This window comes from Oculina patagonica, chromosome 14 (genome assembly GCF_052425735.1).
Source record: "Oculina patagonica isolate OP01 chromosome 14, crgOcupat, whole genome shotgun sequence".
In the NCBI taxonomy this organism is placed as follows: Eukaryota; Metazoa; Cnidaria; class Anthozoa; order Scleractinia; family Oculinidae; genus Oculina; species Oculina patagonica.
The window spans coordinates 2,472,920-2,494,257 of NC_135771.1; the positions used below are offsets into that span (position 1 = coordinate 2,472,920).

The 21,338-nt window shown below is 38.1% G+C and overlaps 2 protein-coding genes across 3 annotated transcripts; both read right to left on the reverse strand.

Annotated features, from left to right (window-relative positions):
• Window positions 1-5,820: 5,820 nt before the first annotated feature.
• On the reverse strand, window positions 5,821-7,787 carry LOC144638490 (neuropeptide FF receptor 2-like). The gene has a single exon (XM_078497685.1). It carries the CDS (start codon window positions 7,034-7,036, stop codon window positions 6,008-6,010), a length of 1,029 nt encoding a protein of 342 aa, XP_078353811.1. The 5' UTR covers window positions 7,037-7,787; the 3' UTR covers window positions 5,821-6,007.
• Window positions 7,788-13,963: 6,176 nt separating this feature from the next.
• On the reverse strand, window positions 13,964-18,245 carry LOC144638457 (NADH-cytochrome b5 reductase-like). Of its 2 annotated transcripts, none has more exons than XM_078497654.1 (5): window positions 17,284-18,245; window positions 16,200-16,287; window positions 15,728-15,832; window positions 15,076-15,270; window positions 13,964-14,407 (listed from the first exon to the last, which is right to left on the reverse strand). In XM_078497654.1, exons 1-5 carry the CDS (start codon window positions 17,646-17,648, stop codon window positions 14,204-14,206), a joined length of 957 nt encoding a protein of 318 aa, XP_078353780.1. In that variant the 5' UTR covers window positions 17,649-18,245; the 3' UTR covers window positions 13,964-14,203. The 2 variants fall into 2 exon arrangements, with proteins under 2 accessions (XP_078353780.1, XP_078353779.1); XM_078497653.1 differs by having other exon boundaries at window positions 15,067-15,270.
• Window positions 18,246-21,338: the final 3,093 nt, after the last annotated feature.

A 21,338-nucleotide genomic window follows, 5' to 3' on the forward strand; every position in this document is an offset into this window, starting at 1 on the left:
TGGAAAACTGTATGTTTTTTCTAAAGCGAAAGTCAATAGTTAATTTCATAAATTTTTAATGCATTGTTACTGCGATAGTTTTGTTTCTTCAGAATACCAGTTTATTTCTATTTCTGTAAAAACCAAAAACAAGAGTGACGGAGAAAAAGAGCGTTTACAATGCGCATTGAACTGGGAACAAATTATTCAAGAATGTGCTTTAGTGAAAGACTTTGAAAATGTGTTTGTTGGAAAAAAAAACTGTAATTCGAATTTCATGACTTTGTGTTATAAATAATTGATTCGTGAGAAAACAATTTGCGTCAACAGAAAAAACTAAGAAACAATTTCCGATTAGACAACATCAATTTTATTTGAATTAAGGCAGTCTATATCGAAAAAATGCAAGCAGCTTTCATCATTTATAAGTAGGATGCTAAATTTGTAAGGTCAGGAGCCTATCTGGTAAGGTAAAAAACAGAATCATGTCACCCTTTACATGCCTCTAAAGAAAAATTTTCAAAATATCAAAACAAAAGAGTTTGGTCATGTAATTAGCGAGAACTTAATTTCAAGCTTCTTTTTTCACATACATTTCTCTCAATAAAATGCTAAACGAAATGTTTGAAGACTTTGAGGGAGGATTTGACTGAGGAAAAAAAAGAAAACGTAAGACTGAAACGATGGAAAATAAACGATAAGTTTTGATATACACTTTTTCTTGGGCGGTAGTAATAGCGTTTTTGGAAAGAAAAAAAAATTGTTTTTAGTATACAGGGTATATTGTCTTTAGGATCCCTGTAGAGAAAGCTAAGGAAATGTAGTCAAAGAAATCGTGAAAGTAAGTGAGAAATAGTTGTTTTTTTTTAAGTCTTTCATATCTTTCTGCTCTCTGAACAGGCATTGTCAGTTTTGGTTTTCGAACTGAGTTTATTCCATTTTGTGTAAGTTTGCCAGATTTTATTCCTGCCCGGAGGTTTTTCAAATATATATGGGAATATTTTTTGGAAATTCGGATGTTTGCTTAATTGGAAAAAGTGATTAATAATTTAGCGTCTTTGTTAGCAGTCTAACTGTAACTTAGATTAATAAAGTACAATGCTATGAGTAAACGATTAACTAATTCTACTATCCAAAAAAAAATTGAAATGGCACCATAAAAGGCAAGGCATGCCCGCATGTAAATACCTTTATAATTTTTTCTTTCTTTCTTCCTGTTAGTTTATTGTTTTCTTGTACTGTAAGCTCTGACACCAATAAAGCTTTTTATTGCAAAAAATAAAAATAAAATAAAAATAAAAGGCAAAGCTTTTGTTAGCCATAAGTGATAGTGTAACAGCTAGTTTCAAGTCCCTTCTTTTATAGAAAAATAATTGGGTATTTCAATGTTAACCCTAATAATCTTTGTTTTGTTAGAAAACAAACGTGAACGTACATGGTAGTTAGCGATAAAATTAAAACCCATCCTTTATAGTTAAAAACAGTTAAAACTACTGCTGTGCCATACATTTTCCTTTTTATTTTCATTTCGATAACTCCAAATTCTCAGAACAAAAAATTAAAACAAGCGTATTACAGTCAGTTAGGAGAATTAATATTTAGATCTGATTGACTTAATGAAATTCAATAAAATCTTTACTATAGGGTGCACAGTATTTTGGTCAGAAAAAAAGTACGCACGAAGTTTTTAAAACAATATTTATTTACTCTTTGTTTCACACCCAACTGGGCACAGCTGTTAAAAATCGAAGCAGGAAAAGTTTAAGTTGAATTTTGAATTCACTCAGAGAGCGAGTCACTGAGGGACCTACTGATTACCATCTGTCTCTTTCCCCGCAGTGGGAGCTTCTTCAAACAAGGAACTGATATTTATACAGGTCAGGGTTGGGTATTGAAAATAAGTAAAATTATACACTACACCAATCCTTACGGTAGAAAGTAGACGAAACAACGTAACACAAAAGTAAAAAAAATAAAAATCGTCCGATCCAGTTCCTGGATTGAAACACAAAGGTTCTAAGGGGATTGCGAAAAAAATATAACGCAAAAAGCTAGTTACACGTGCATGGAGTAAGGGATTTCGGAAGTAAGACTAGAATTTGCGGTTTTGTCTTTTTGTTTGCGCATAAAATATTTCATATGTAAAGGTCATCTCGAAACAGTTCAAATTCAGCTTTTGTGCCTGACTATCTTGTGCTTATTAAAGAGACTTCTTTGATGAGTAGCCTAAGAAAAGTTAATTTGTTGTTGCTGATAGTAACGGAACCCGCAAACGACATAAACTAGTGCTGGGACGGTTTGAAAAAACCTCACGCATGGAATTACCGGTATGCGGTTTAAAATACCGCATAATCAGGCACGAGACTAAAATAATGCGTTCATTGTATACCTTCAGTCTTATTAAAGAGTGAAAGAAGTCTCCTAAGCTTATTTGGTCCAAAATTTGATAAAAAAAAAAACAGTTGCGTGGGGTGCTCCTATAAACAGAGTCTGTGATGAGTACGTGGGTGTCATTACGGAAGGGTGTGGTTTGGAAGCTGCTTATTCTCATGCCTTTAGGGTATGATGTTGATAGGGAAGTATTAAACCAATGATGTTTATTTATTTTATTGTTGCTTTGACATTGAACAGGGACACATGAACAGTCTTTAAAAGGACTATGTCACGGAGACTTCGCAGTTTTTCGGTCTAAACTGTTCTGAAATGAGTGGTAGGCAAATTTACCCATGAAAATCATTGTCTTTGAACATTTAACAGAAGATATAACCTTTATTTGGTGATAGAAATCAAACTCCGTCTATAAATATCGATTTTTTTTGAAGGCGCACAGAAACAACTTGAAAACAAAGGCTAACGTTTTCAAATTGCAATCCATTTCCATCCGAGCCATCCGAAGCCGAACGCGCTTTTATAAACAGTTTTAGTGCTCTAAAATAGCAATTGTTAATAAAAAATGCACCATTATTTTTATGTTTCCTACGACGCAAATATAAATTTGGACTGGTCAAATATCTGATAAAATCCGTGACATAGTCCCTTAAGCCAATAAATCCCTTCTGAGACAGTTTGTTGTACGCTTGCACTGACAAGCTTGTACGTTTACGTGGTAAGGTAGAAACTGTTTGAAATACTGTCGTATTTGAGTGCCATCTTTGGCCAATAAAAAAGAATGATACAAATTTAAGGGGGCTCTGTCAACTCCTTTCAGCATCAATTTGAATCAGAAACATTACAAGACATTGACATAAACCAGTGGTTTTGTATAACAGTACTCGACAAATGAGAGAAACCCATTAGGATGTGAGCCACCCATGTGTCGTGCGAGGTTAACAGTTTGCGAGATCAAACCGTAGACGAGTTTCGATTCATGATAAGCCAATTTGGCTCGGATCCCATTTAAACGCAGAAACGTTTCGATTAGCTTTAAACAGTGTTTGGAAACTTGGGAAATCATCGAACAATCCCAGTACGTTTCACATCACCCAGACATACCAGTTCTTCTTCGTCCAAAGTCATAAAAGTTTTAACTACTTTAACTGTTATGTTATGTGATTTTAAAAAAGTCCCTTGCGCTATTTTAGCTGGAGACAGCTCAAAGTGCGAAGCTTAAGAAACTTAAATCTCTAGGCTAAACAAATGGCGAATATAGCATCAGCACACTTAAATTGTATACGATTTAATACTTAGTAGCCAGTTTTATTTTAAAGAGATTTTTCTTCGTTTGTTAAGACAGACCCACAAGGACTCGGCCGGTATTAATTTCTAACGGTGCGTTACAGCTTGAACGCCATTTGTTCATATCAAAGTAGGAACGCCTGCGTGCTTCAAGTATGTAAAGTCGTGTTTAGGGCCAATAAATTTATTCTTTTTGATTCAGAATTTGCAACAGAAGGCTTTGCCATAAACGTGAAAGAATTTGACACATTTTTAAGGCTATATCTCGGACAGCGGATCAGACTGAAAATCTATATAAAGCCGTCTAGATTATTTCTTTTTCAGAGACATGCCTGACCTTTGACTGATACAGAATCTCGAGAAAGAAACTATTGCTCGCTGAAGATGACCAGTTCCCTTTCTGTGTATACTCCGCGTTGTTTAAAATTTTGTTGGTGATGTAGATGGTGGTGTAATTAGCTAAAATATTGCTTATGTAACCAGAAAAATCAAAGTCTATCTCGAATGAAATTGGTAAACCTAACCTAATACATCAGGTCATGTCTTGAACTGTTAGCTTGCGGATACAGCAGCCGCCTCTCATCGCTCCCGCTACTGTACTACGTGCGTTTTGCACGTAGTAACGGGAGCGATGGGAAGCGCAGTGCCGTAGCCAGACTTTTAGCATAGACAAGGCAAGATCTTGCTTGATGGATCTGGGGGTAAAGCCCAGAAAATTTTAAAATCTAGAAGCTCTGAAACACGTTTTTAACATTTTTCATGATTATTTCTTGAGATAAATCAGTCTTGTTCTTAACTGGGAGTTTTTTTCTCAACCAAACGTACTTGTTTTTTTTTTTTTTTTTTAATTTTGGGGTAAATACTGGACGAGGCAAGTTCCTCGTCTTGCCTCTTGCTAGCTACAGCCCTGAAGCGACTGTTTTCGCAGGCTGTTGAGCTGTTTGCTTTAGGTATTGAAACGCTTAAAAGCCTATTCTCCTATTAGCCCTCAAGTGTCTTTCTTGATCTTTCCGGATGTCGTGGAGGGTGCAAGCTAAGAGGTAAAACCTTGAAGAAAGAGTGCATTTGGCAGTTTTCCATGGATCGACGTTTTCAGCATTTTCCAACTTAAACTGAAATACTATAATTACGAACGTCGCAGTTTGCTTTGTCGATACTGCATTTGCTTACACCCGGGCTTGCAAGACCTTGCTATATGTACTTGCATTGTTTTTTTTGTTTTTTTTTTCTTTTGCATTGAATTGCATTGCAGCTTTCATCACACTGGATTGGCTTGTTTTGAGTTGGCTTTCCTGCATTGAATGGGCTTCCTTTGGATTGACTTCCACTGCATTGCGTTGGCTTATCAGTTAACGTTGGCTTTCACGGTATTGCAGTGGGTTACTTGCATTACATTGGCTTTCTTTTCATTGGCTTACTTGCATTACATTGGCTTTCTTTTCATTGGCTTACTTGCATTACATTGGCTTTCTTTTCATTGGCTTACTTGCATTACATTCGCTTTCTTTTCATTGGCTTACTTGCATTACATTGGCTTTCTTTTCATTGGCTTACTTGCATTACATTGGCTTCCTTTCAGTTAGACTACACATGGCTTTTATATTCGAATATATACGTATTCTATTTTTGGTCTAAAAAATCTAAAAAAAATGTTTACCCGTCGTATTCAATTTCACTCTTGGATATGTAGAGAATACTGTTTACAAATTAGACAAGTGATCTCGGGGTTTTTTGGCGAGAGGTCAAATCATACAAATTTATTCAACCCCATTTCAGTTCCGTAACAATTTTTACATTTCCATTGTGTTTCTTTGTTAATTTATACTTATTTCAATAAAAACTTCTGGTCCCATATATTGATTGATGGATAATTAGAACACAGAATCTAATATCCTTCACATTGCTGATTAAAAGCTTAAGAATGGCGGCATATCGTTTTCATGCCCTTTATCTTGCTCTTGTAAAGAGAATGCGCTCTTAGATGGAAAAGCAATCAAATTTGAAAAAAATTTTATCTCCTGACATGTCAATCGATTTTTTCCTCAAATTTTCGGTTGCTTTGCGGTTTGATTAAATCTCAAAGACTGGTTTAATTAGGCCGCATGATTACTTGTGAACTATCTTTGTCAAAAAAATTAAGTGCACAAGAAAAACCAAATCAAATCCTTGTGGTTTTAAACGTTTGTATTTTTTAACAGCCAAGAGGGTTGACCTGTTTCTAAATTAAAATATATACAACTAAGGATCAGCAATAAACCACTAAAACAGCAGAAACAAATTGTTACAACACTTCTCGACTATCTACAACAGGCATAAATGCCGGAACCTTTAAAAAACGCGTTACCGAGCGAGGCTACAAAACAGTTTGTCTCTCTTCATTTTCACTCGGAATTAACAGTTGGGAAATTCTGTAAAAGAGGGCATAAAGTCCCTTCCTTAGATCGGAGCTCATCATGTAAACAGCGATGGGGTTGAAAGCACTGTTACTAAAAAACAATGCAATGCTAAAGGTGTACAATCCCTCGACTGTTTTAGTTGTAGGGTCGATGCTTCCGAACTCGATCGCCAGCGCCAGGAGAGTCAAAGGCAGCATACAAATCCAGAAAACAACAACGATTAACAGAAGCATCTTGATGAGTTTTGTGTTCTGCTGTAAGCGGAACATGTCACTTCGAAAAGTGTCCGTGGCACTGCAGATGGAGTTTGCTCTCGCGCGGATCCGCGCGCTCTGTTTGTTCATACTCATCACAATAGCGGAGTAGCCCGTAGCTGTTATAAACAATGGCAGGATTATGAGCGTAGCAATGAAACAAGTGTGTAACCGACGATGGAGGTCACCCGGCCACATAGGCAAGCACTTGCGATAATTGCCGATCTCTTCCACTACCATCAGAAACGACATCGGAAAACCGACTGTTAGATATGACACTAACCATACAATTAGTATGATTATTTTGGCTTCTCTTTCCCTCAGTTTTGGCTTGAATGGTCTGCAAATCGCACGAAATCTCTCTATGGTGATAACGGTGAGAGTTAATATCGACACGCAAAAGAACACTTCGTTGAGCGGACTGAAAATCTGGCACGTTAGTTTATCGAACGGCCATGCGAAGTAATCTTTGATGTACTCGGCTGGAAGAGAAATCACCAAGATTCCTAAATCGCTGACAGCCAAATTCACAATAAACAAGTTGATGGTGGAAGACATTTCTTTGCGGCAGCAAACCGCTAAAATGATGTAAAAATTTCCTATCACTCCGAGGGTAAGGATGAAAGAATACCATCCACTCTGTATTGTTACCAAAGTTGGATTGATGTAAACTTCTGCGGAGAAATCATCGCCCATTAGAGCGGAGCCTGAATCCTCTGTTTCCAACTCCATTTCTTTACAGGCGCCTTGGCTGGCAGCGTCGTCGACTACCTGTGGAGAACGTCGGAGTTTGGAACAAAACAAATGAAAAATCGCTTTCTTGCGTGGGTTTTGTTTATCTTAATTCGCCGGAAAAGAAATCCCTCGGCAAACGATGAATAAGGTGAGGCTTAACACGTCGGCAAAGGGCATACAAAGGAAAGCCTTGCTAGTTCCCAAATCTTGTAAACTTCACTGGATTAAAAACAAATGCGTCGCGACACCGCGAAGCCATGATGAAGAAAACGCCAGGCGGCTGTTAGCTTCTAACAAAAAGCCCAGTCTTGCTTCGTAGCGCAAACAGGCACGACTTGGTTCAAACGAAGCCAAAGCAAACAGTTTTGGAAGATAAAGATGCGTGGACCGTACGATTGTGTCCACTTTCTCGCTCGATAACTCCAGTTGTTGAATTGTTTAGATTGCGCGAAACTTGATGATGGGGGTAATTAAACACCTAATGTGTAGATATTCACGAGTGTTCCTGTTGACTGTTTATTCTCTGTTGACAGACGTAAAACAACTTGAACCCATACAGTCTACACAGCGACCAAATTCTTTCCGATCGGAAATGTATACAGAGGGTATACATGAAAGCCTCGCCTCTGACTGACAGCCTCGGTATGGATCGGAAGTATCTTTCCTTTGAGCTTTTCTAAAGACAGTTAAAGCTAAAAAAAAAGAAAAATAGTTCCAAAATAATTTGGAATCAAAACAGCAATAGTACCTTTAATTTTATTCCCTTCCAAAATATACCTCTAACACATCCCCACCCCTACCCCAAGCTCCTGTATTTTTGTGCGGGGCAATGCTAAAAGCGCGTAAAGAAAGCCGGGGTATCTATTAAGACAAGATTAGCAAGGCTGACACTACGTAGAAATGAAAAAACCTTAACGGGACAACGACATGACTTTCAGTTTGGACTCTATCATGTCGTTGTCCCGTTAAGGTTTTTTCATTTCTACGTAGTGTCAGCCTTGCTTAACTTGTCTCTGTATTTTTATTTTTGGCTGATTAGAGCTGTCGCCAGCTCCTACGTACACAGCAGCATTTTCGTCCGCGGTCCCTTGCTTTCTATTGTCACTTTTTGTATCTATTAAGTCCCTAAAGCAAATTAAAGTACATTGACAATGTAAAAAAAATAAGTTATAGAAAAGCCTCTTTAAAATAGGATTTATTTTTGTATGTTTAGCTACTGTGATTTAAGCTCGATCTCAGAAGTTTTAAGCGACATGTGACATTTTCCCGGGAAATTTTGGGGGAGAAAATTTGAAGAGCAGTTTTAAGACCCCTTTTAAGAACTCCCGGCAAGAACTTTGGCTATCGCATACGACGTACCTGAACCATTATAGCTAGTTGCGTATTTACAGAGCAATTTCCGTGTGTGGTGGCGGTAATTGAGCGGCGTTGAAACAGATCAGCACTTCTTGTCTGCAATGATGTAATCTGATTTGACAAAGTAATTTAGTTATGAAAAGTAATAAAACTTGCGGTATGCACTTTTAGAAACCAGTTGTTTTGGGGGCAAGTCACGTTGACTTTGATCCTTTTTTCCATAAAATGTTTAAAATTTGTGTGAACGTTCAGTGAATGGGTGAATCCTTACTTGATTGGGCTTAGATTTGTAACCACCAAAAATCGTTTTGTGCAATACATACAGTTATGTGTAGTGCATGTTTAGCAATGCTTGGTTATTCTGACGTCACGTTATGGAAACTGTTTGCGCAATTTACGTCATCTTGTTGAAGGATGTAGAATTGTCCTCTCGCTCTACGATGATTCCCGTGAGAAGCCTGAGAAGTGCAGACGAAAGGAGTAAGAATGTTTAAGAAATTTAAAGAATGTGTTATCCTTCGTAAGCTAAGAGGTCCTGCTGGACCCTGCCAAAACCAATTGTTTCATTGATTATTATAACCGGTGTTATTATTTATTTATTTATTTTTCAATCATTTAGTGCTTCCTTTCGATTCTTTTTCTATGATCTGTACGGATCACGTGACAGGATCTTGGCGGTAAAACCAGTTGTCCTGCGTTGTCGCACTTCCCGAACAGCGCAGCTATTTTGCCAATAGTTTAGAAACAAACATCATGAAAGTCAACTGGAGGAGGAAACGCGGCAGCAATTCCATAAAACTCAAGAGAAGTTCGTCTTACTGATTACCATCCATTAACGATCATTAACTGAAATATTTTAACGTGCGCGCTAACAATTTCGTAGTGCGCCAAGACTCGCCAAGGAAGTGCCTCTTAGTTGATTCCTTTTCTTCAGTAATTCTTATCACTTTCTACTTACTAGCAATGTCAAGGTATTGATACTGTAAGAAAAAAATTAAGATGTTGATCGCAGGTTCTTGGCTAACATTTTGTCTGGTTGGTCAACAGAACCCATTTTACACCTAGACCTAGACTTAGCCTCTGTCAAATGATGTCTTCCAGGTCTCCTGGACTGAATAAGTCCACCGCGCTCAATTTAACCTCGTTTTAAAGAGGTTACGTTTAGTACAGTTTAGTACAAGGATCACAAAAATTGACAAAATTACTTTTAGAGAACACAAAGGAATTTTTGGGGGTAACACGGGTACATGGAACCCTCCCCCCTCCTGTGAGGCCCTCATAATGTTCTTTTGATTCTTCTTTTTCGTGTGGATAAAGCGGAGGACATTGCTATGTCATCATTGACTATCAACTGATAATCGAAAGATCAGACTGCATGCGCGTCTGCTTTTCTCGTTCAAAGATATACCATAGATTGTAAAGATTATTTGGACGGTTATCCGAACGTTTTTCTCTGTCTTTACACGGAAGCCTTAAACGCAGTTGCATCAGTAGGTGGACCGCACTTTTTTTTCTGATCTTCCTCTAGGGTTGATACGATGTTAGCACTTAATAGTCTTGCGACTAACAAACCTGTGGCCCTTAAATTCCCGATCGAATTGGAATGTAGACGTTTTGGTTTTTGTGGAGGGAGGAAAACCGGAGAACCCGGAGAAAAACCCTCGGAGCAAGTACTCAACATTCGAGAGAAAGGGGCAAATGCAAAGCAAACAAACAGGAAAAGTTTATTCGGTCGTTCTTTTATAAAATTCAAGTCGGCCGGCAGAATTTAAGTCTTTTGATGTTGCTGAATGATCGCCCGTCTTATTTTTTGATGCTATCTTGTAATTAAATTAAGCGATAATGAGAACTGTTTCGGCAACTTTAGCATAATTTGCATAGTTCCACATTTTTATGTCTTTTTAAGTCATCGCTAAACGTTAAACCATAGATCACGTCTTGACAGAGCTTTTCAAGAGCTTTTCATTCTCAGTACGCGGACCCGGGGGGGGCACTCAAAAAAGTTTTATACGGGGAGGCTCCGCCCCAAGCTCTTACCCCTTACCCTTTTATATACCATTTTGACAGAAATTGTACCCCTTTCGTATACCTTTTACTGAAAAAAGGTACCCCTTTCATATACCTAAAAGACGTGACATAGCCTTAGAACAGGACGTTTTCTTGTCATTTTCATGCAGCGCTTAATAAATTAAAATAATACAGCCATAAAGTAGGTCTGTTCGAAATATTTTAATTACAGGCCTTTTAAAAAGCCTTAATGACGGATTTTCATACCCTTTCATATACCTAAACTTGTGAAATCGCTACCCTTTTATATACCTGAAGCCTGAAAAAGGTACCCCTTTCGGGCGGAGCCTCCCCGTATAGGCCGTTATATGGAGTACCCCCCCCCCCCCCCGGGTACGCGGACAAAAAATTGCTGCGTAGTGGAGTACCGGTAGCTTGTTTACCGTGGATTAAATTCCAATATTTCTGTCGCGCAAAAGTGTAAACTTCTCATCTGTGAAATATGCAACACAATAGAACATGACAGGATTATTTCTAAGTTTGCTAAGTACTCTTCAAGCTGAAATTATTGAAAAATCATCCGTTTGTTTTGAACAATTTTTATAAATATAACAAGCATCTACATTAAAAAATATGCTTCTTTTGATTGTTGGTGTTCTAAACAATTGCTACTTTTCTGTGAAACGAAAAACAGAAGTACAAACGTTTGCAATCACTTTTTGTGATTTAAAATAAGCCTCGCTTTTGGTTTTTGTTTGTTTTGGAATAAAAATACAATGAACGGAGACGATTTAATAAAACTAAATAAACATTAAATAATCTTTAAATCTTGAGACTAGACGGGAAGCAAAACAAGGAGTGTCCATTGATTCAAAAATTCCGGAAATTTCGGAATGGAACGGAACCGAACATTTTTTCAGTCGCCAGCACATTGTTTTCTCATCTTAAACGTACAATAGGCCACCCCAATAAAATGTTTCGTTTCCCATCGCCCCGTCTCTTGTGATGGTGGGTCGGTCGGTCGGGCAAAAAAAAAAGAATGAACACTTGAAGGGTTCTGGGTCCAGAAAAGGCCGGCCTGTTAAGTAAGAAAGCCTGATTACAAAGTCAACTCGAAAACGTGGTCTTTTCGTTCGTCATGCCTTAACAGTCTTTAAATAACGTAGTGTCGATGTTTATTTTAAAGACAAAGACATCGCATCATGCCAATTGTGGTTGATAAAACAAGATCGTGTGCTTGTAAATTGAAGTACTTGCTTCTTGGACTAGTGAATCTGAATTTTTTTTTCAGTTTACTTTTCGAAAAAAAATGGGTCGGTCGCGCAGTGGGAAACGAAACATTTTATTGGGATGGCCATACGGGCATTTAATTAACTTGTTTTTCATGGATAACGACCACATCTGTACAAGCTGTGAGATATTTTAGAGGGGAATACGAAGTTGTAAAACTTTGTTATCCAAATTATAACTGATTAATAGGCGCCAATGGAAAACTCAACCTCTATCAGTTTCAATAGATTTTTGTCGTTGAAACAGAAACGAAAAACTCGTGCCATGGTACACCATTCCATTAGAATGTTTTCATGTAATTATACATGACAGCAAATGCAAGAATTTCTCACTGAAAAAAGAGTTCTACATGCGTTTGATTGCGTTAAAACGCGTGCATGCTATACGCGTGCACCACACAAAGAACTGCACCGACTATATGAACAAAAGTCATATAGCTCAGTAGTGTGTGTTTTTACATTCAGAACTGCTTTTGGCTGACTGAAAAAAGTTTATTTGTTCATTTTCAAATTTTAGTTCTACATGACGATGTACAGTGTTCCCATGGCGCTAACTTGTTAACGAATGCAAGACTTTTTAATTTATTCTTTAATCCGTTTAGCGTTAAAGAGACTCTACGTGCTTTTGAAGGGAAAAAATTCTTCATTTGCTAGGTCCCTTGACAGTCTAAACTAACTGCATTGAAACGTTCCTAAATGAGACTGTTCCTACGCCACACCTTAGCACGATTCTCGCCACGCAAGCCTTCGTCTTCCTCTGTTCGTAAAACTTCTGTTCGCTGGCCAACCTCACATTTAGGGAAAACTCGAGAAAAACTGCTTGTATTTGTCGTATTTTACTGTCTAGCTAAGTGAAAAATCTCGATCAGGAGCTATATATTTTTTTCGGTCTTTACAAGAATATAATGGACATGCAAAATTTCTCTGACAGGAATCTGACGCTGGGTATGCAGTTTCAACACGTACTTATGTCATGATATGTTTGTTTTTCTTGCTCCATTCTGTATCAGTAGTCTTGGTGACTTCATACGTGCAATTATGCAAAAGAATAGTTATTAGTTGAGATAAAATGTCTTTAAGTACGTGACAGCATCTTTCAGAGTTTAAAAAGCTAATTAAATACTTGCGAGTTTTATCCTTATCGGTGTTCGCCTGCATATTGACTCAGCTGCCTAATTTAGAGCATATCATTCTTGGAATCTTTTCATAGCAGGTAGGGTTATTGTTTAGATATCTGATTGTGCGTTTTAAATTGTTTATTTTTAGCCATCTTTCGTGCAGGTTGAAAACTAAATGTTGGTTTGTGCATGCAAGCCATTTTTATATGCCATGGTTTGAGTTATGTCCAAAGCTGGATTTTCCTGTTTGTCGCACAGTACATCTCTTTTAATTTAATGTTAGTGCAAAGAATTTGATGCGCTATCAAGATTATTATACAAATTTTCATTCTCGTTCCCAGAGCCCGCGTCCCCCTAGACCAGCGGGCTCTGGGAACGAAAATGACAAATTCTCGATTGTCACTTGTCTCCTTTACTGCGCATGTTATTGTTAGGAGAAATTAACTGCTGATCACGGCGTTTTTTTCAGACACGCCAAAGCCCGGGAACTACAAAATAATAGAGTGTTTTCATGGCAGCCATGTTGGAGGAGTCAAACAATAAAAGATATTTCCATAAAAATGATTTTTTTTTCCCAAAGGAAAATCATTTTGTTGTTATATTCCTCCAATGTGGCCATCATAATATAGTCCGTCTGCAACGCAGGCTAAAAGGTTCCCGGAACGAGGTTTTGTCAGGTTTCTGTCTACCTTTGATGGGAAAAGAGTAGTTGGAGACAAAAATAGATGGAAACTCAAATGTCTACTGGTTGTTGTATTATTAAGACTTACTGTCAGTTGAATCTTTTGTTAACGTTAAGTACTTGTGATCGAGAGGGGCTAGGAAGGAGGACTCCCCCATGAAAGGGACGGGAAATTTTAAAATTTAAAGTTCAACATCTAAAGAAACTGAGTGTGGATCAAGCTTTTTTTTGACCCCTAAAAGATTCCATTTTGGTTTCTTGCTTAGTCTAGACTGTCAAGACAATAAAACGGTTTTATTTTTTCACGTTCGACCCTAACGTGATCTTGATGCCTGAAAACACTGGCGTCCTGTCCGTCTCTTTCATATGGGAGTCCCCCCAAGCCCCCCTCCCGGGCAAGTGATCAACAAGAAATCCCGTCCATGGTCCTAGACTTTGGCTTTAAAAAGGCTTTGGCAGTCAGAGACGAATCGAAGTTTCAGTCAATCTTTATTTGCAAACATGATCTGTAACGCTCTTGTATGTTTTAAACGTACGTAACTGAAAGTTTATCAACGAATGAATGTTCGTACATGTATCACGTAAGTGTTTTCGTAACCTCGTGTAAATGCGAGCATGAGCTTGTCTGTAGCGCCTAGAAAAGATTAAAAAAACGCGTTGATATATTATAAATAAACACTTCGTTTTAAAAAGAACGCTTAAAATCCTACACTTAAAATTTGAAATACATATCCGACGTGTACCCAATCGCTTTTAGATAGTTTATCATGTCCTTATCAAACGATTTAGTTCCACAGATCAACACGCGAACATCACGTGACGGCTCAGGCATCTCACGTGACACAAGCTCTTGAGTAATTCTGCCATAAGACACGTGATCTCCATATTTGACTTTTGATTGGTTAGCTTCGCTTTCCTATAGAAACAAAGTTGGGATAAAAAAATAGAACAATTTTTGGAGAAGAACTTAAAAGGTTGAAAAGTCTATTATTTGCCCTGGGCAAAATAAATTGTAGTTTTGAGGTTCACCTATTTTTGTTTTAACAAAAACAATTTTGGGGGTTTAGCAACGATTTTGCAATTTAAGATAGTATTCTATTTGTATGCTGATAATTTGCTACATATACACGGCTTAAAATGATGCAACAAGTCATTGGCACCTATGGCCAAAGGCGTTGAGTCCCTTCTTTTCTTTCCTTAAGGACATACATGTAGTTAGTACTATGTTAAGAACCAGTGTCCAGCACTCTTCTTCTTAAAATTCTTAAGCTGATTTAGTAGGCATGCTCATTACTGAAGCTCCATGTGCTTTTTTTTACAGAATGACTTATATTCATAACTTGTATTCATATCTCATGATTGCATCACCCCACCATGCTGCTGATAAACCCAACCATGCTGCCTAAATAAAGTCAATCAGTCAGTCAGTCAATCAATCAATCGATTAGTCAGTCAGTCAGTCATTTAGTCAGTCAGACAGACAGGAGCAGAACCAGAAGCCCACATGGGGGGTAAAATGTATTTGGTTTGAAATGGAATTCAGATTTATTTAGACTAGTTAATCATTTGACTGACCTTGCTCACCACATAAAGCACTGAAAAGTTCCAGTAAGCCTTCATTTCATCAAGTGTCTGCTTCATTAATATGTCATTGTATGTTCGATTGGAATAGACCAGGTGAATAAAGGTTTCATCCTGTTCATTGGAAAGAATGCCTTGAATCACTTGCATCATTGGAGCAATGCCTGTACCAGCAGCTAACATGCCAATACGGCGGTACTGAAAACAACACAGAGAAGATTGCTTTTGATGCAAAAAGCACTGTAGATATTTGTTGTTTTTGTACTCCATATACATGTACATTGTTATAATTTAAAATGGCACATTACACAGAGGAAATGGCAGGTCCTATACTTCTCTTATACTCTTTTTTTCATGGACTAGTGGGAAGCATGTTGGCCTAATGGTTAGCGCGCAGGACACTCGATGGAACGGTCCTGGTTCAAGCCCTGCTCGGTGTCACTGTGTTGTATTCTTGGACAAGGCACTTAACTCTCATTTATACACCTAGGTGTATAAATGGGTACCGACGAAATATTGCTGGGGGGAACCCTGCGATGGACTAGCATTGAGGGGAGAGTACAAACATTCCTTTACAATGAAGGTGTTTATTGCATAAAAATATTGACCAAGATATCAAAGTATTTTTTTTGGCCTGACACATGCCCTTCATTACCTGATTTGGTGTATAACTGAAATTTCCATAAGGTCCTCTCCATTCAATCATGTTTCCAACTTGCCAAGTTTTCACATACCAGGACATCTTTCCATTCATATACACCTGCAATACAAACAAAGTTTTAAACTACCGGTAAGTGTACAAAATAAATGAAGTGAAACCTTTGGAAGTTCATGTTGTACTGCCATAAACACCAGTATGCTCTTCATCAATTTCCATGTCTGCTGTGCTTTTTATTTAGTTTGTTATAATAGCAAACTATTTACCTTTGGTCAATGTACCTCGGCCTCTGACTGATTTTGACTTCTGTGGGAAAAATCTTGTTGTACCTTGGGTTATGCTGTTGTCCTAGCTTTTTTACAAAATATTTTCTCATAACAATAAACTACAGGTTATTTTCACAACCTTTGTCAAAAAACAAATGACCAACATGCTTTCCAAAGAGTGTGAAAATTTCAAAGAAAAATACCTTGATGAGTACATCAAAGTGGCCACGGCAGTCCAAGTCACTTATCGGGGTGTACTGTCTAGTGATTGTCTTGCCTTCAAATTTTCCTCTGTAGAAAAGATTGAAGATACTGTCAGTGACAAAAATACATCATTATTATCAATCCATATTGCATCATGGGATGCAAAAGACCTTGACCAACCCACAACATCCTTGTTCAAGGCCCTGCCAGGGTAAATTCTGACATGCGACATGGCCCAAAGAGTAGGGACAGCACATTAAATGGAATTGTGACAAACACTAACCTTTCTCGCCAAATTCCAACACGTACAAAAAGGCCTAGAATGGCCAATGAAACTGTGACACCTGGCATTTTCAAATTCAGACAGTACCCCTCCCCCCCCCCACCCCTGGTAGGAACTCTTGTTCATGGGAGGTCCTACCAGTAGAGTATCCTGTGGTCATTGTGGTAACTGTATGTATGTACAGTCACGTGAAAGCCTGGCAGGAACCTTAATAAAGGCAAGACTAGGAATTTCAGAATAGTACCTTATTAAAGCTAACACATTTCTGAAAAATCCGTCCTTGTACTAACAACATTATTCTCATTCATTCATAAGGCACGAAAACACTTTAAGCATTCCTGTTTATTTGGCTAAATTCCCATGGCGCATTCAACCCCCTCTCAGGCTACTCCCTCGGGGTTTATTTTATGCTATTTAAGCGTTCTCTTGTTTCAAACCCGTCCTCTCATTTCCACGCGGGCTCTTAGGGTGATGCGAATTGGTTTTCCTCACCCGCCTCCCCTTCAGCGACGTCTACCATCCCTACATTTATACTCCCACTCTATGTCTTATGCAAAATGCTTTCCTCCCATATCTTAATACGCATAAGTCATAGAGTGTCTTATTGAATGAATGTGAATATACACTGTATTACTATTCATGCAGGGTTTACTGTGAAGTTTTGAGAGTTTTTTGTGTACTCTATGAGCATTTTTAGCATTTTTGTATGCCTATGTACCAATCGTCTTTTTTTTTTCAGTATGATGGATTACATCTGATACATCCTGTCCATTTAAATTAAAAAATAAAATACTCTTCACCTCATTATAAGGTGCTGTCCTATTTTTAATCCCAGCTTCCTGTTTCCTGGAATGTTAAACCTGTACACACATGAATCTCCCGTCACTCTGGTGATGGAGTCCAATGTAAAAGATCGAAACTCTGAAGTAGAGAGAACTTGACTGCAATCTTCAGTTTGGATATCTTTGTCAAGGGTTTCTCCCCTTCTTATTCTATCACATTCTATTCTCCATCTTAACATTTCCTCGTCATAAATGTCAAACACACATGGTGTACAGCCAGTTCCGCAACAGTCACTGTCGAGAGGTTTTTCTGGTGGCTCAGGAAGATCAAATGAGACATCTTCAGTGGTATCTTTACTACAAATCTCTTCAGTTGTAGACATGATATACCGGTAGTTAAAAGGTCTTTGTAAACACTATTGTTTTAAAGTTAAACTTGGAAATATTTTCATATCATACCAAAAAGGGAAACAATCTGGCCAGCTTTTTCCACGGACATTCTTCAATCAGCAAATCATATGCAAAGACATGCACAGAGATTCAAAATAGTGAACGTATCGTAAACTTCAAGGGGTACAGCAAAATATTCGTGGAAGAACTACCGCTTTGCAAACGATTCTGCCTATAGTCTGCTCACACGTCACGAAAACGTTTGACAAAATACCTCAAGAAAGAGCACTGTTCTCCTTGAACAGTTCACAAAAGAACTTGAGCGTCAGTTTTTCGGTTTATGGATAATACTTTCCTCAACACGAGTGCCTTGAACGTTAGCAGAATTTCTTGGTCCCACTCCAAGCAGAAGCGAAGTCCACCATGAAAACCCTTCGGATCGCAAGATCTTCGTTCCAGTGGCCTCCGTGTCCCGCTTCCTTTTTGAGTTCACTTTACTGGAGCTTTGATTTGTTGGTTTGTTGTCATCTACATCCATTATTTATCAACAACCAGTTTTTCTTACACAGTCCGCCGACAGTCCGCCATGTTTAAACTGATTCGTCTTAGTCCTCTTTCGGTCAAACGGAGGGAAGCTGGGTTCACACTGGTGAGGATTGGATCCCTTGGCCTTTAATAGATCACATAAATGGCGTAATTTTCCACGTGCGTGAAAAAATGTATGAACGACTCGCGTACATGTTTACGCAAGTCGTTCATACATAGTTTCTAAATTGTTTTACGCACCTAAACGCACGTAAAAAATAACGCCTCAGTGGAAATCCAGCATAATTCTGAGCACCGAGACGCGGATACGCAGTGGAAAAGATAAAAGATAAATAAAAGAGAAAAAAGATAAAAGATAAAAGGTAAATCTAATTCTGAGTGGAAATGCGGATATGCAGATTCGCAGTGGAAAAGAACCACCAACCTTTAGATAGGTTAAGTAAAAATCTGAGTGGATACGCAGTGGAAAAGAACCACTCACACTTACAAGAAGAAAGAATAATCCCGAGGGCGGGGTACTCCCATTAATTTCGGATAGGGGTGTGTCGCGAAGGTTCTTAAACCCTGACCCTATTTAAAAAGAAAGCGAACATTGATTCCCTTTTTAAGGTCCGAAACCGAAAGTTGACACCCTGTTCAAGGGGAGAAGAAGCGCGCGTTCCGTGACGACCAAAATAACGGCTAACCGCGCACGGCAAAACAATAATACTTCTACTGATACTTGAACGGATAGTTCAGTTAAAAGATACCTTTTCTTTCGCTTAGCTGGGCGGTAAGTATAATTCAGAGTGGATACTTATCCTTACAAGAGTTAAGTTTAATTCTGAGTGGATACAACAGAAAGAAGGCAAGGCTGAGAATTGAGATCATTGTAAAAAACAAGTTTTGGTTTAAAACTAGCCTGAGTATCAGACTTTTCTAAGGGGTAGGGGGAAAAGGAAGGAGCTACCCTCCCCCCTCCCCTAAGGAAGGCCTGATACTCAGGTTAGTTTATAACAAGAAATTTGATATTATAAATAAACTATTTTAGCTCTATTTCAGAGTCATAGTCTTGTCATGGACCATAAATATGCACACTTCAACGATGACAACCAGGGAGCCGTGTTGGATATGAGTTAATTCTAGCCAACTCGGCGCGTGGCTATTCCACGAGTGCGCGTTGGATATGAGATACATACATACATACATTAACTTTATTTTATCTCAGTTTTACAGAGTAGCTGGTTAGCTAATATCTCCGAGAAAAAAAATGTAAAAAATAACAACCTAGAAAATTATAAAAACAAAAAAACACTTAGCGAAAAAATAAAGCATTACAATTAAATTAAAGTTACCTTATATAATACTAATATATAATAAATAAGATCAGTTTATATACAAATTACATAAAATTATAGTTTCGGACGAGGCGCTTGAAATCGTTGAAGGAATTGATTGTTCTGTAAGTATCAGGTAGAGAGTTTCATAGTTTGCAGGCAAGATAACTGAAAGAATTTAAACCAAAGGAAGCGAGAAGACGGCTTAGGGAGGGTTAGAATGTTGCTACCTCTTAAGGAATACGAAACAGAGCGAAAGGAAAACATTTGTTTCAGATATGCAGGATAGTTATCAAGATACAGACATTTAAAAAGAGATGGTAGATAGCCAACGCTATAACGATTTACTCTCCAACAAGCTCGAGTGGAATAATTCTTTTATTAAAAACGCCCAAAGAATTGCAATATTTGAGCTCCCCAGCTGTTTTCGATGACGCGTATCAGCTACCATTTTTGTGTCAATGGTATATGAAATTATATACCATTGCCTGTTAACCAATCAAAACGCAGGATTTTCAATATACCATTGCTAGTTTTTAATGACATCTCATATCCAACGCGCGCTCATGGAATAATTGTTTAATATTCATGTATTGTGCGCTTTTCATCCAACCCCGTTCCCATGGTCTCTCTTCTTTACATTCTCCTTACCGGGTATCCAGCTCATTTAGGGGTTAGCTTCGAAGTGGCCGGGTATTTTGCCGAGCTATGTCACAAATATATTATCAAATTAGAAGAAACCTCAAACAGTATGATTTAGGGAATAAAGAGAGCCACAGTTTGTAATAATGAAGTTTATAAGGGTATTTTTATTATCATCTCCAAAGTAGCCTGCAAAGCAGGCGCATTTCGTGGGCACATTCGAATGCATTTTGATCGGGCTTGGATTCTTACTCGGGAAAGGATTGGGGAGAGGAGAAACGTGTCTTAAGGTAGTGGGAAGCCTCTCTCTGCCCTGGCGCCCTCCTCCAACATGGCGGCGAATCTACTCGATCGCGAACTAATACTATGCGCGCCCGAAGGGACGATGGACTATAAAATACACAATAGTCCATGACGTAGCTAGCTCATATACGCACAAAATTGTGGTCTCTTTCTTCAGCTGCGAAAATAACACGCTGTTTCAGACCGTGAAAAAGCCAAACAAATCAACTGTACTAGAATCATATAATACCCCGATTCATGTGACGGCTCTGATGGCTAGTTCTTTGTGGTCCGCGAGCTCTTTCGCAAGTGAGCCATATCGTGATGTGTTGGCCAGCGGAATACCTGTCTTCATTGGCATCGAAAGAGAGTAAACTCCAGCAAGGCAGTTTTTTTTTTCTTTTTTTAAAAAAGTGTATACAGTATATTGTGTACATTTGCAGCTGAAAAAATAAATATCATTGAAAGCAAACTTGCTGCCCTTTTTCTCATGTTGATTCCGGGTTGGAGAAAATAAAGGCAATTCAAACTAAAACAAAATTGGAAATTTTGGATGTTTATTTTTGTTAAAGCGCGCGAATTATTACTCAGAAAAACAATTTCGGCATTTACAACCGGTTAACCCTCCTCGGAGCATTAAAATACAATCAGTCCGAGTGTATAAATGGGTCATGTAAATTTCCTGTCTAGGTAAATACAGTTGATTTCATAAAAGGATTTCGCACTAGAGCAATTAAATTTTCTCAATAATAACAAGCAATAACTTCGTATTTTACTGAATAAACGATGGTGAACATAACAAAAATACCAAATATAAACATTTTTTCTCGAGAACAATTTATTATGAGTTCAACTTTTGCTGAAGACTTTTTTACATCTTCAGCCTCTTTAAGTTTT

What these genes read in the sequence shown, in the direction of transcription:
- LOC144638490 (XM_078497685.1), bottom strand. Translation starts at nt 7,036, where the DNA reads ATGGAGTTGGAAACAGAGGATTCAGGCTCCGCTCTAATGGGCGATGAT.
- LOC144638457 (XM_078497653.1), bottom strand. Translation starts at nt 17,648, where the DNA reads ATGTCTACAACTGAAGAGATTTGTAGTAAAGATACCACTGAAGATGTC. An exon ending in ACTTTGATGTACTCATCAAG is followed by an intron (nt 15,833 to 16,199) that starts GTATTTTTCTTT and finishes TTTGTATTGCAG; the next exon opens with GTGTATATGAATGGAAAGAT. An exon ending in TCAGTTATACACCAAATCAG is followed by an intron (nt 15,271 to 15,727) that starts GTAATGAAGGGC and finishes TGTTGTTTTCAG; the next exon opens with TACCGCCGTATTGGCATGTT.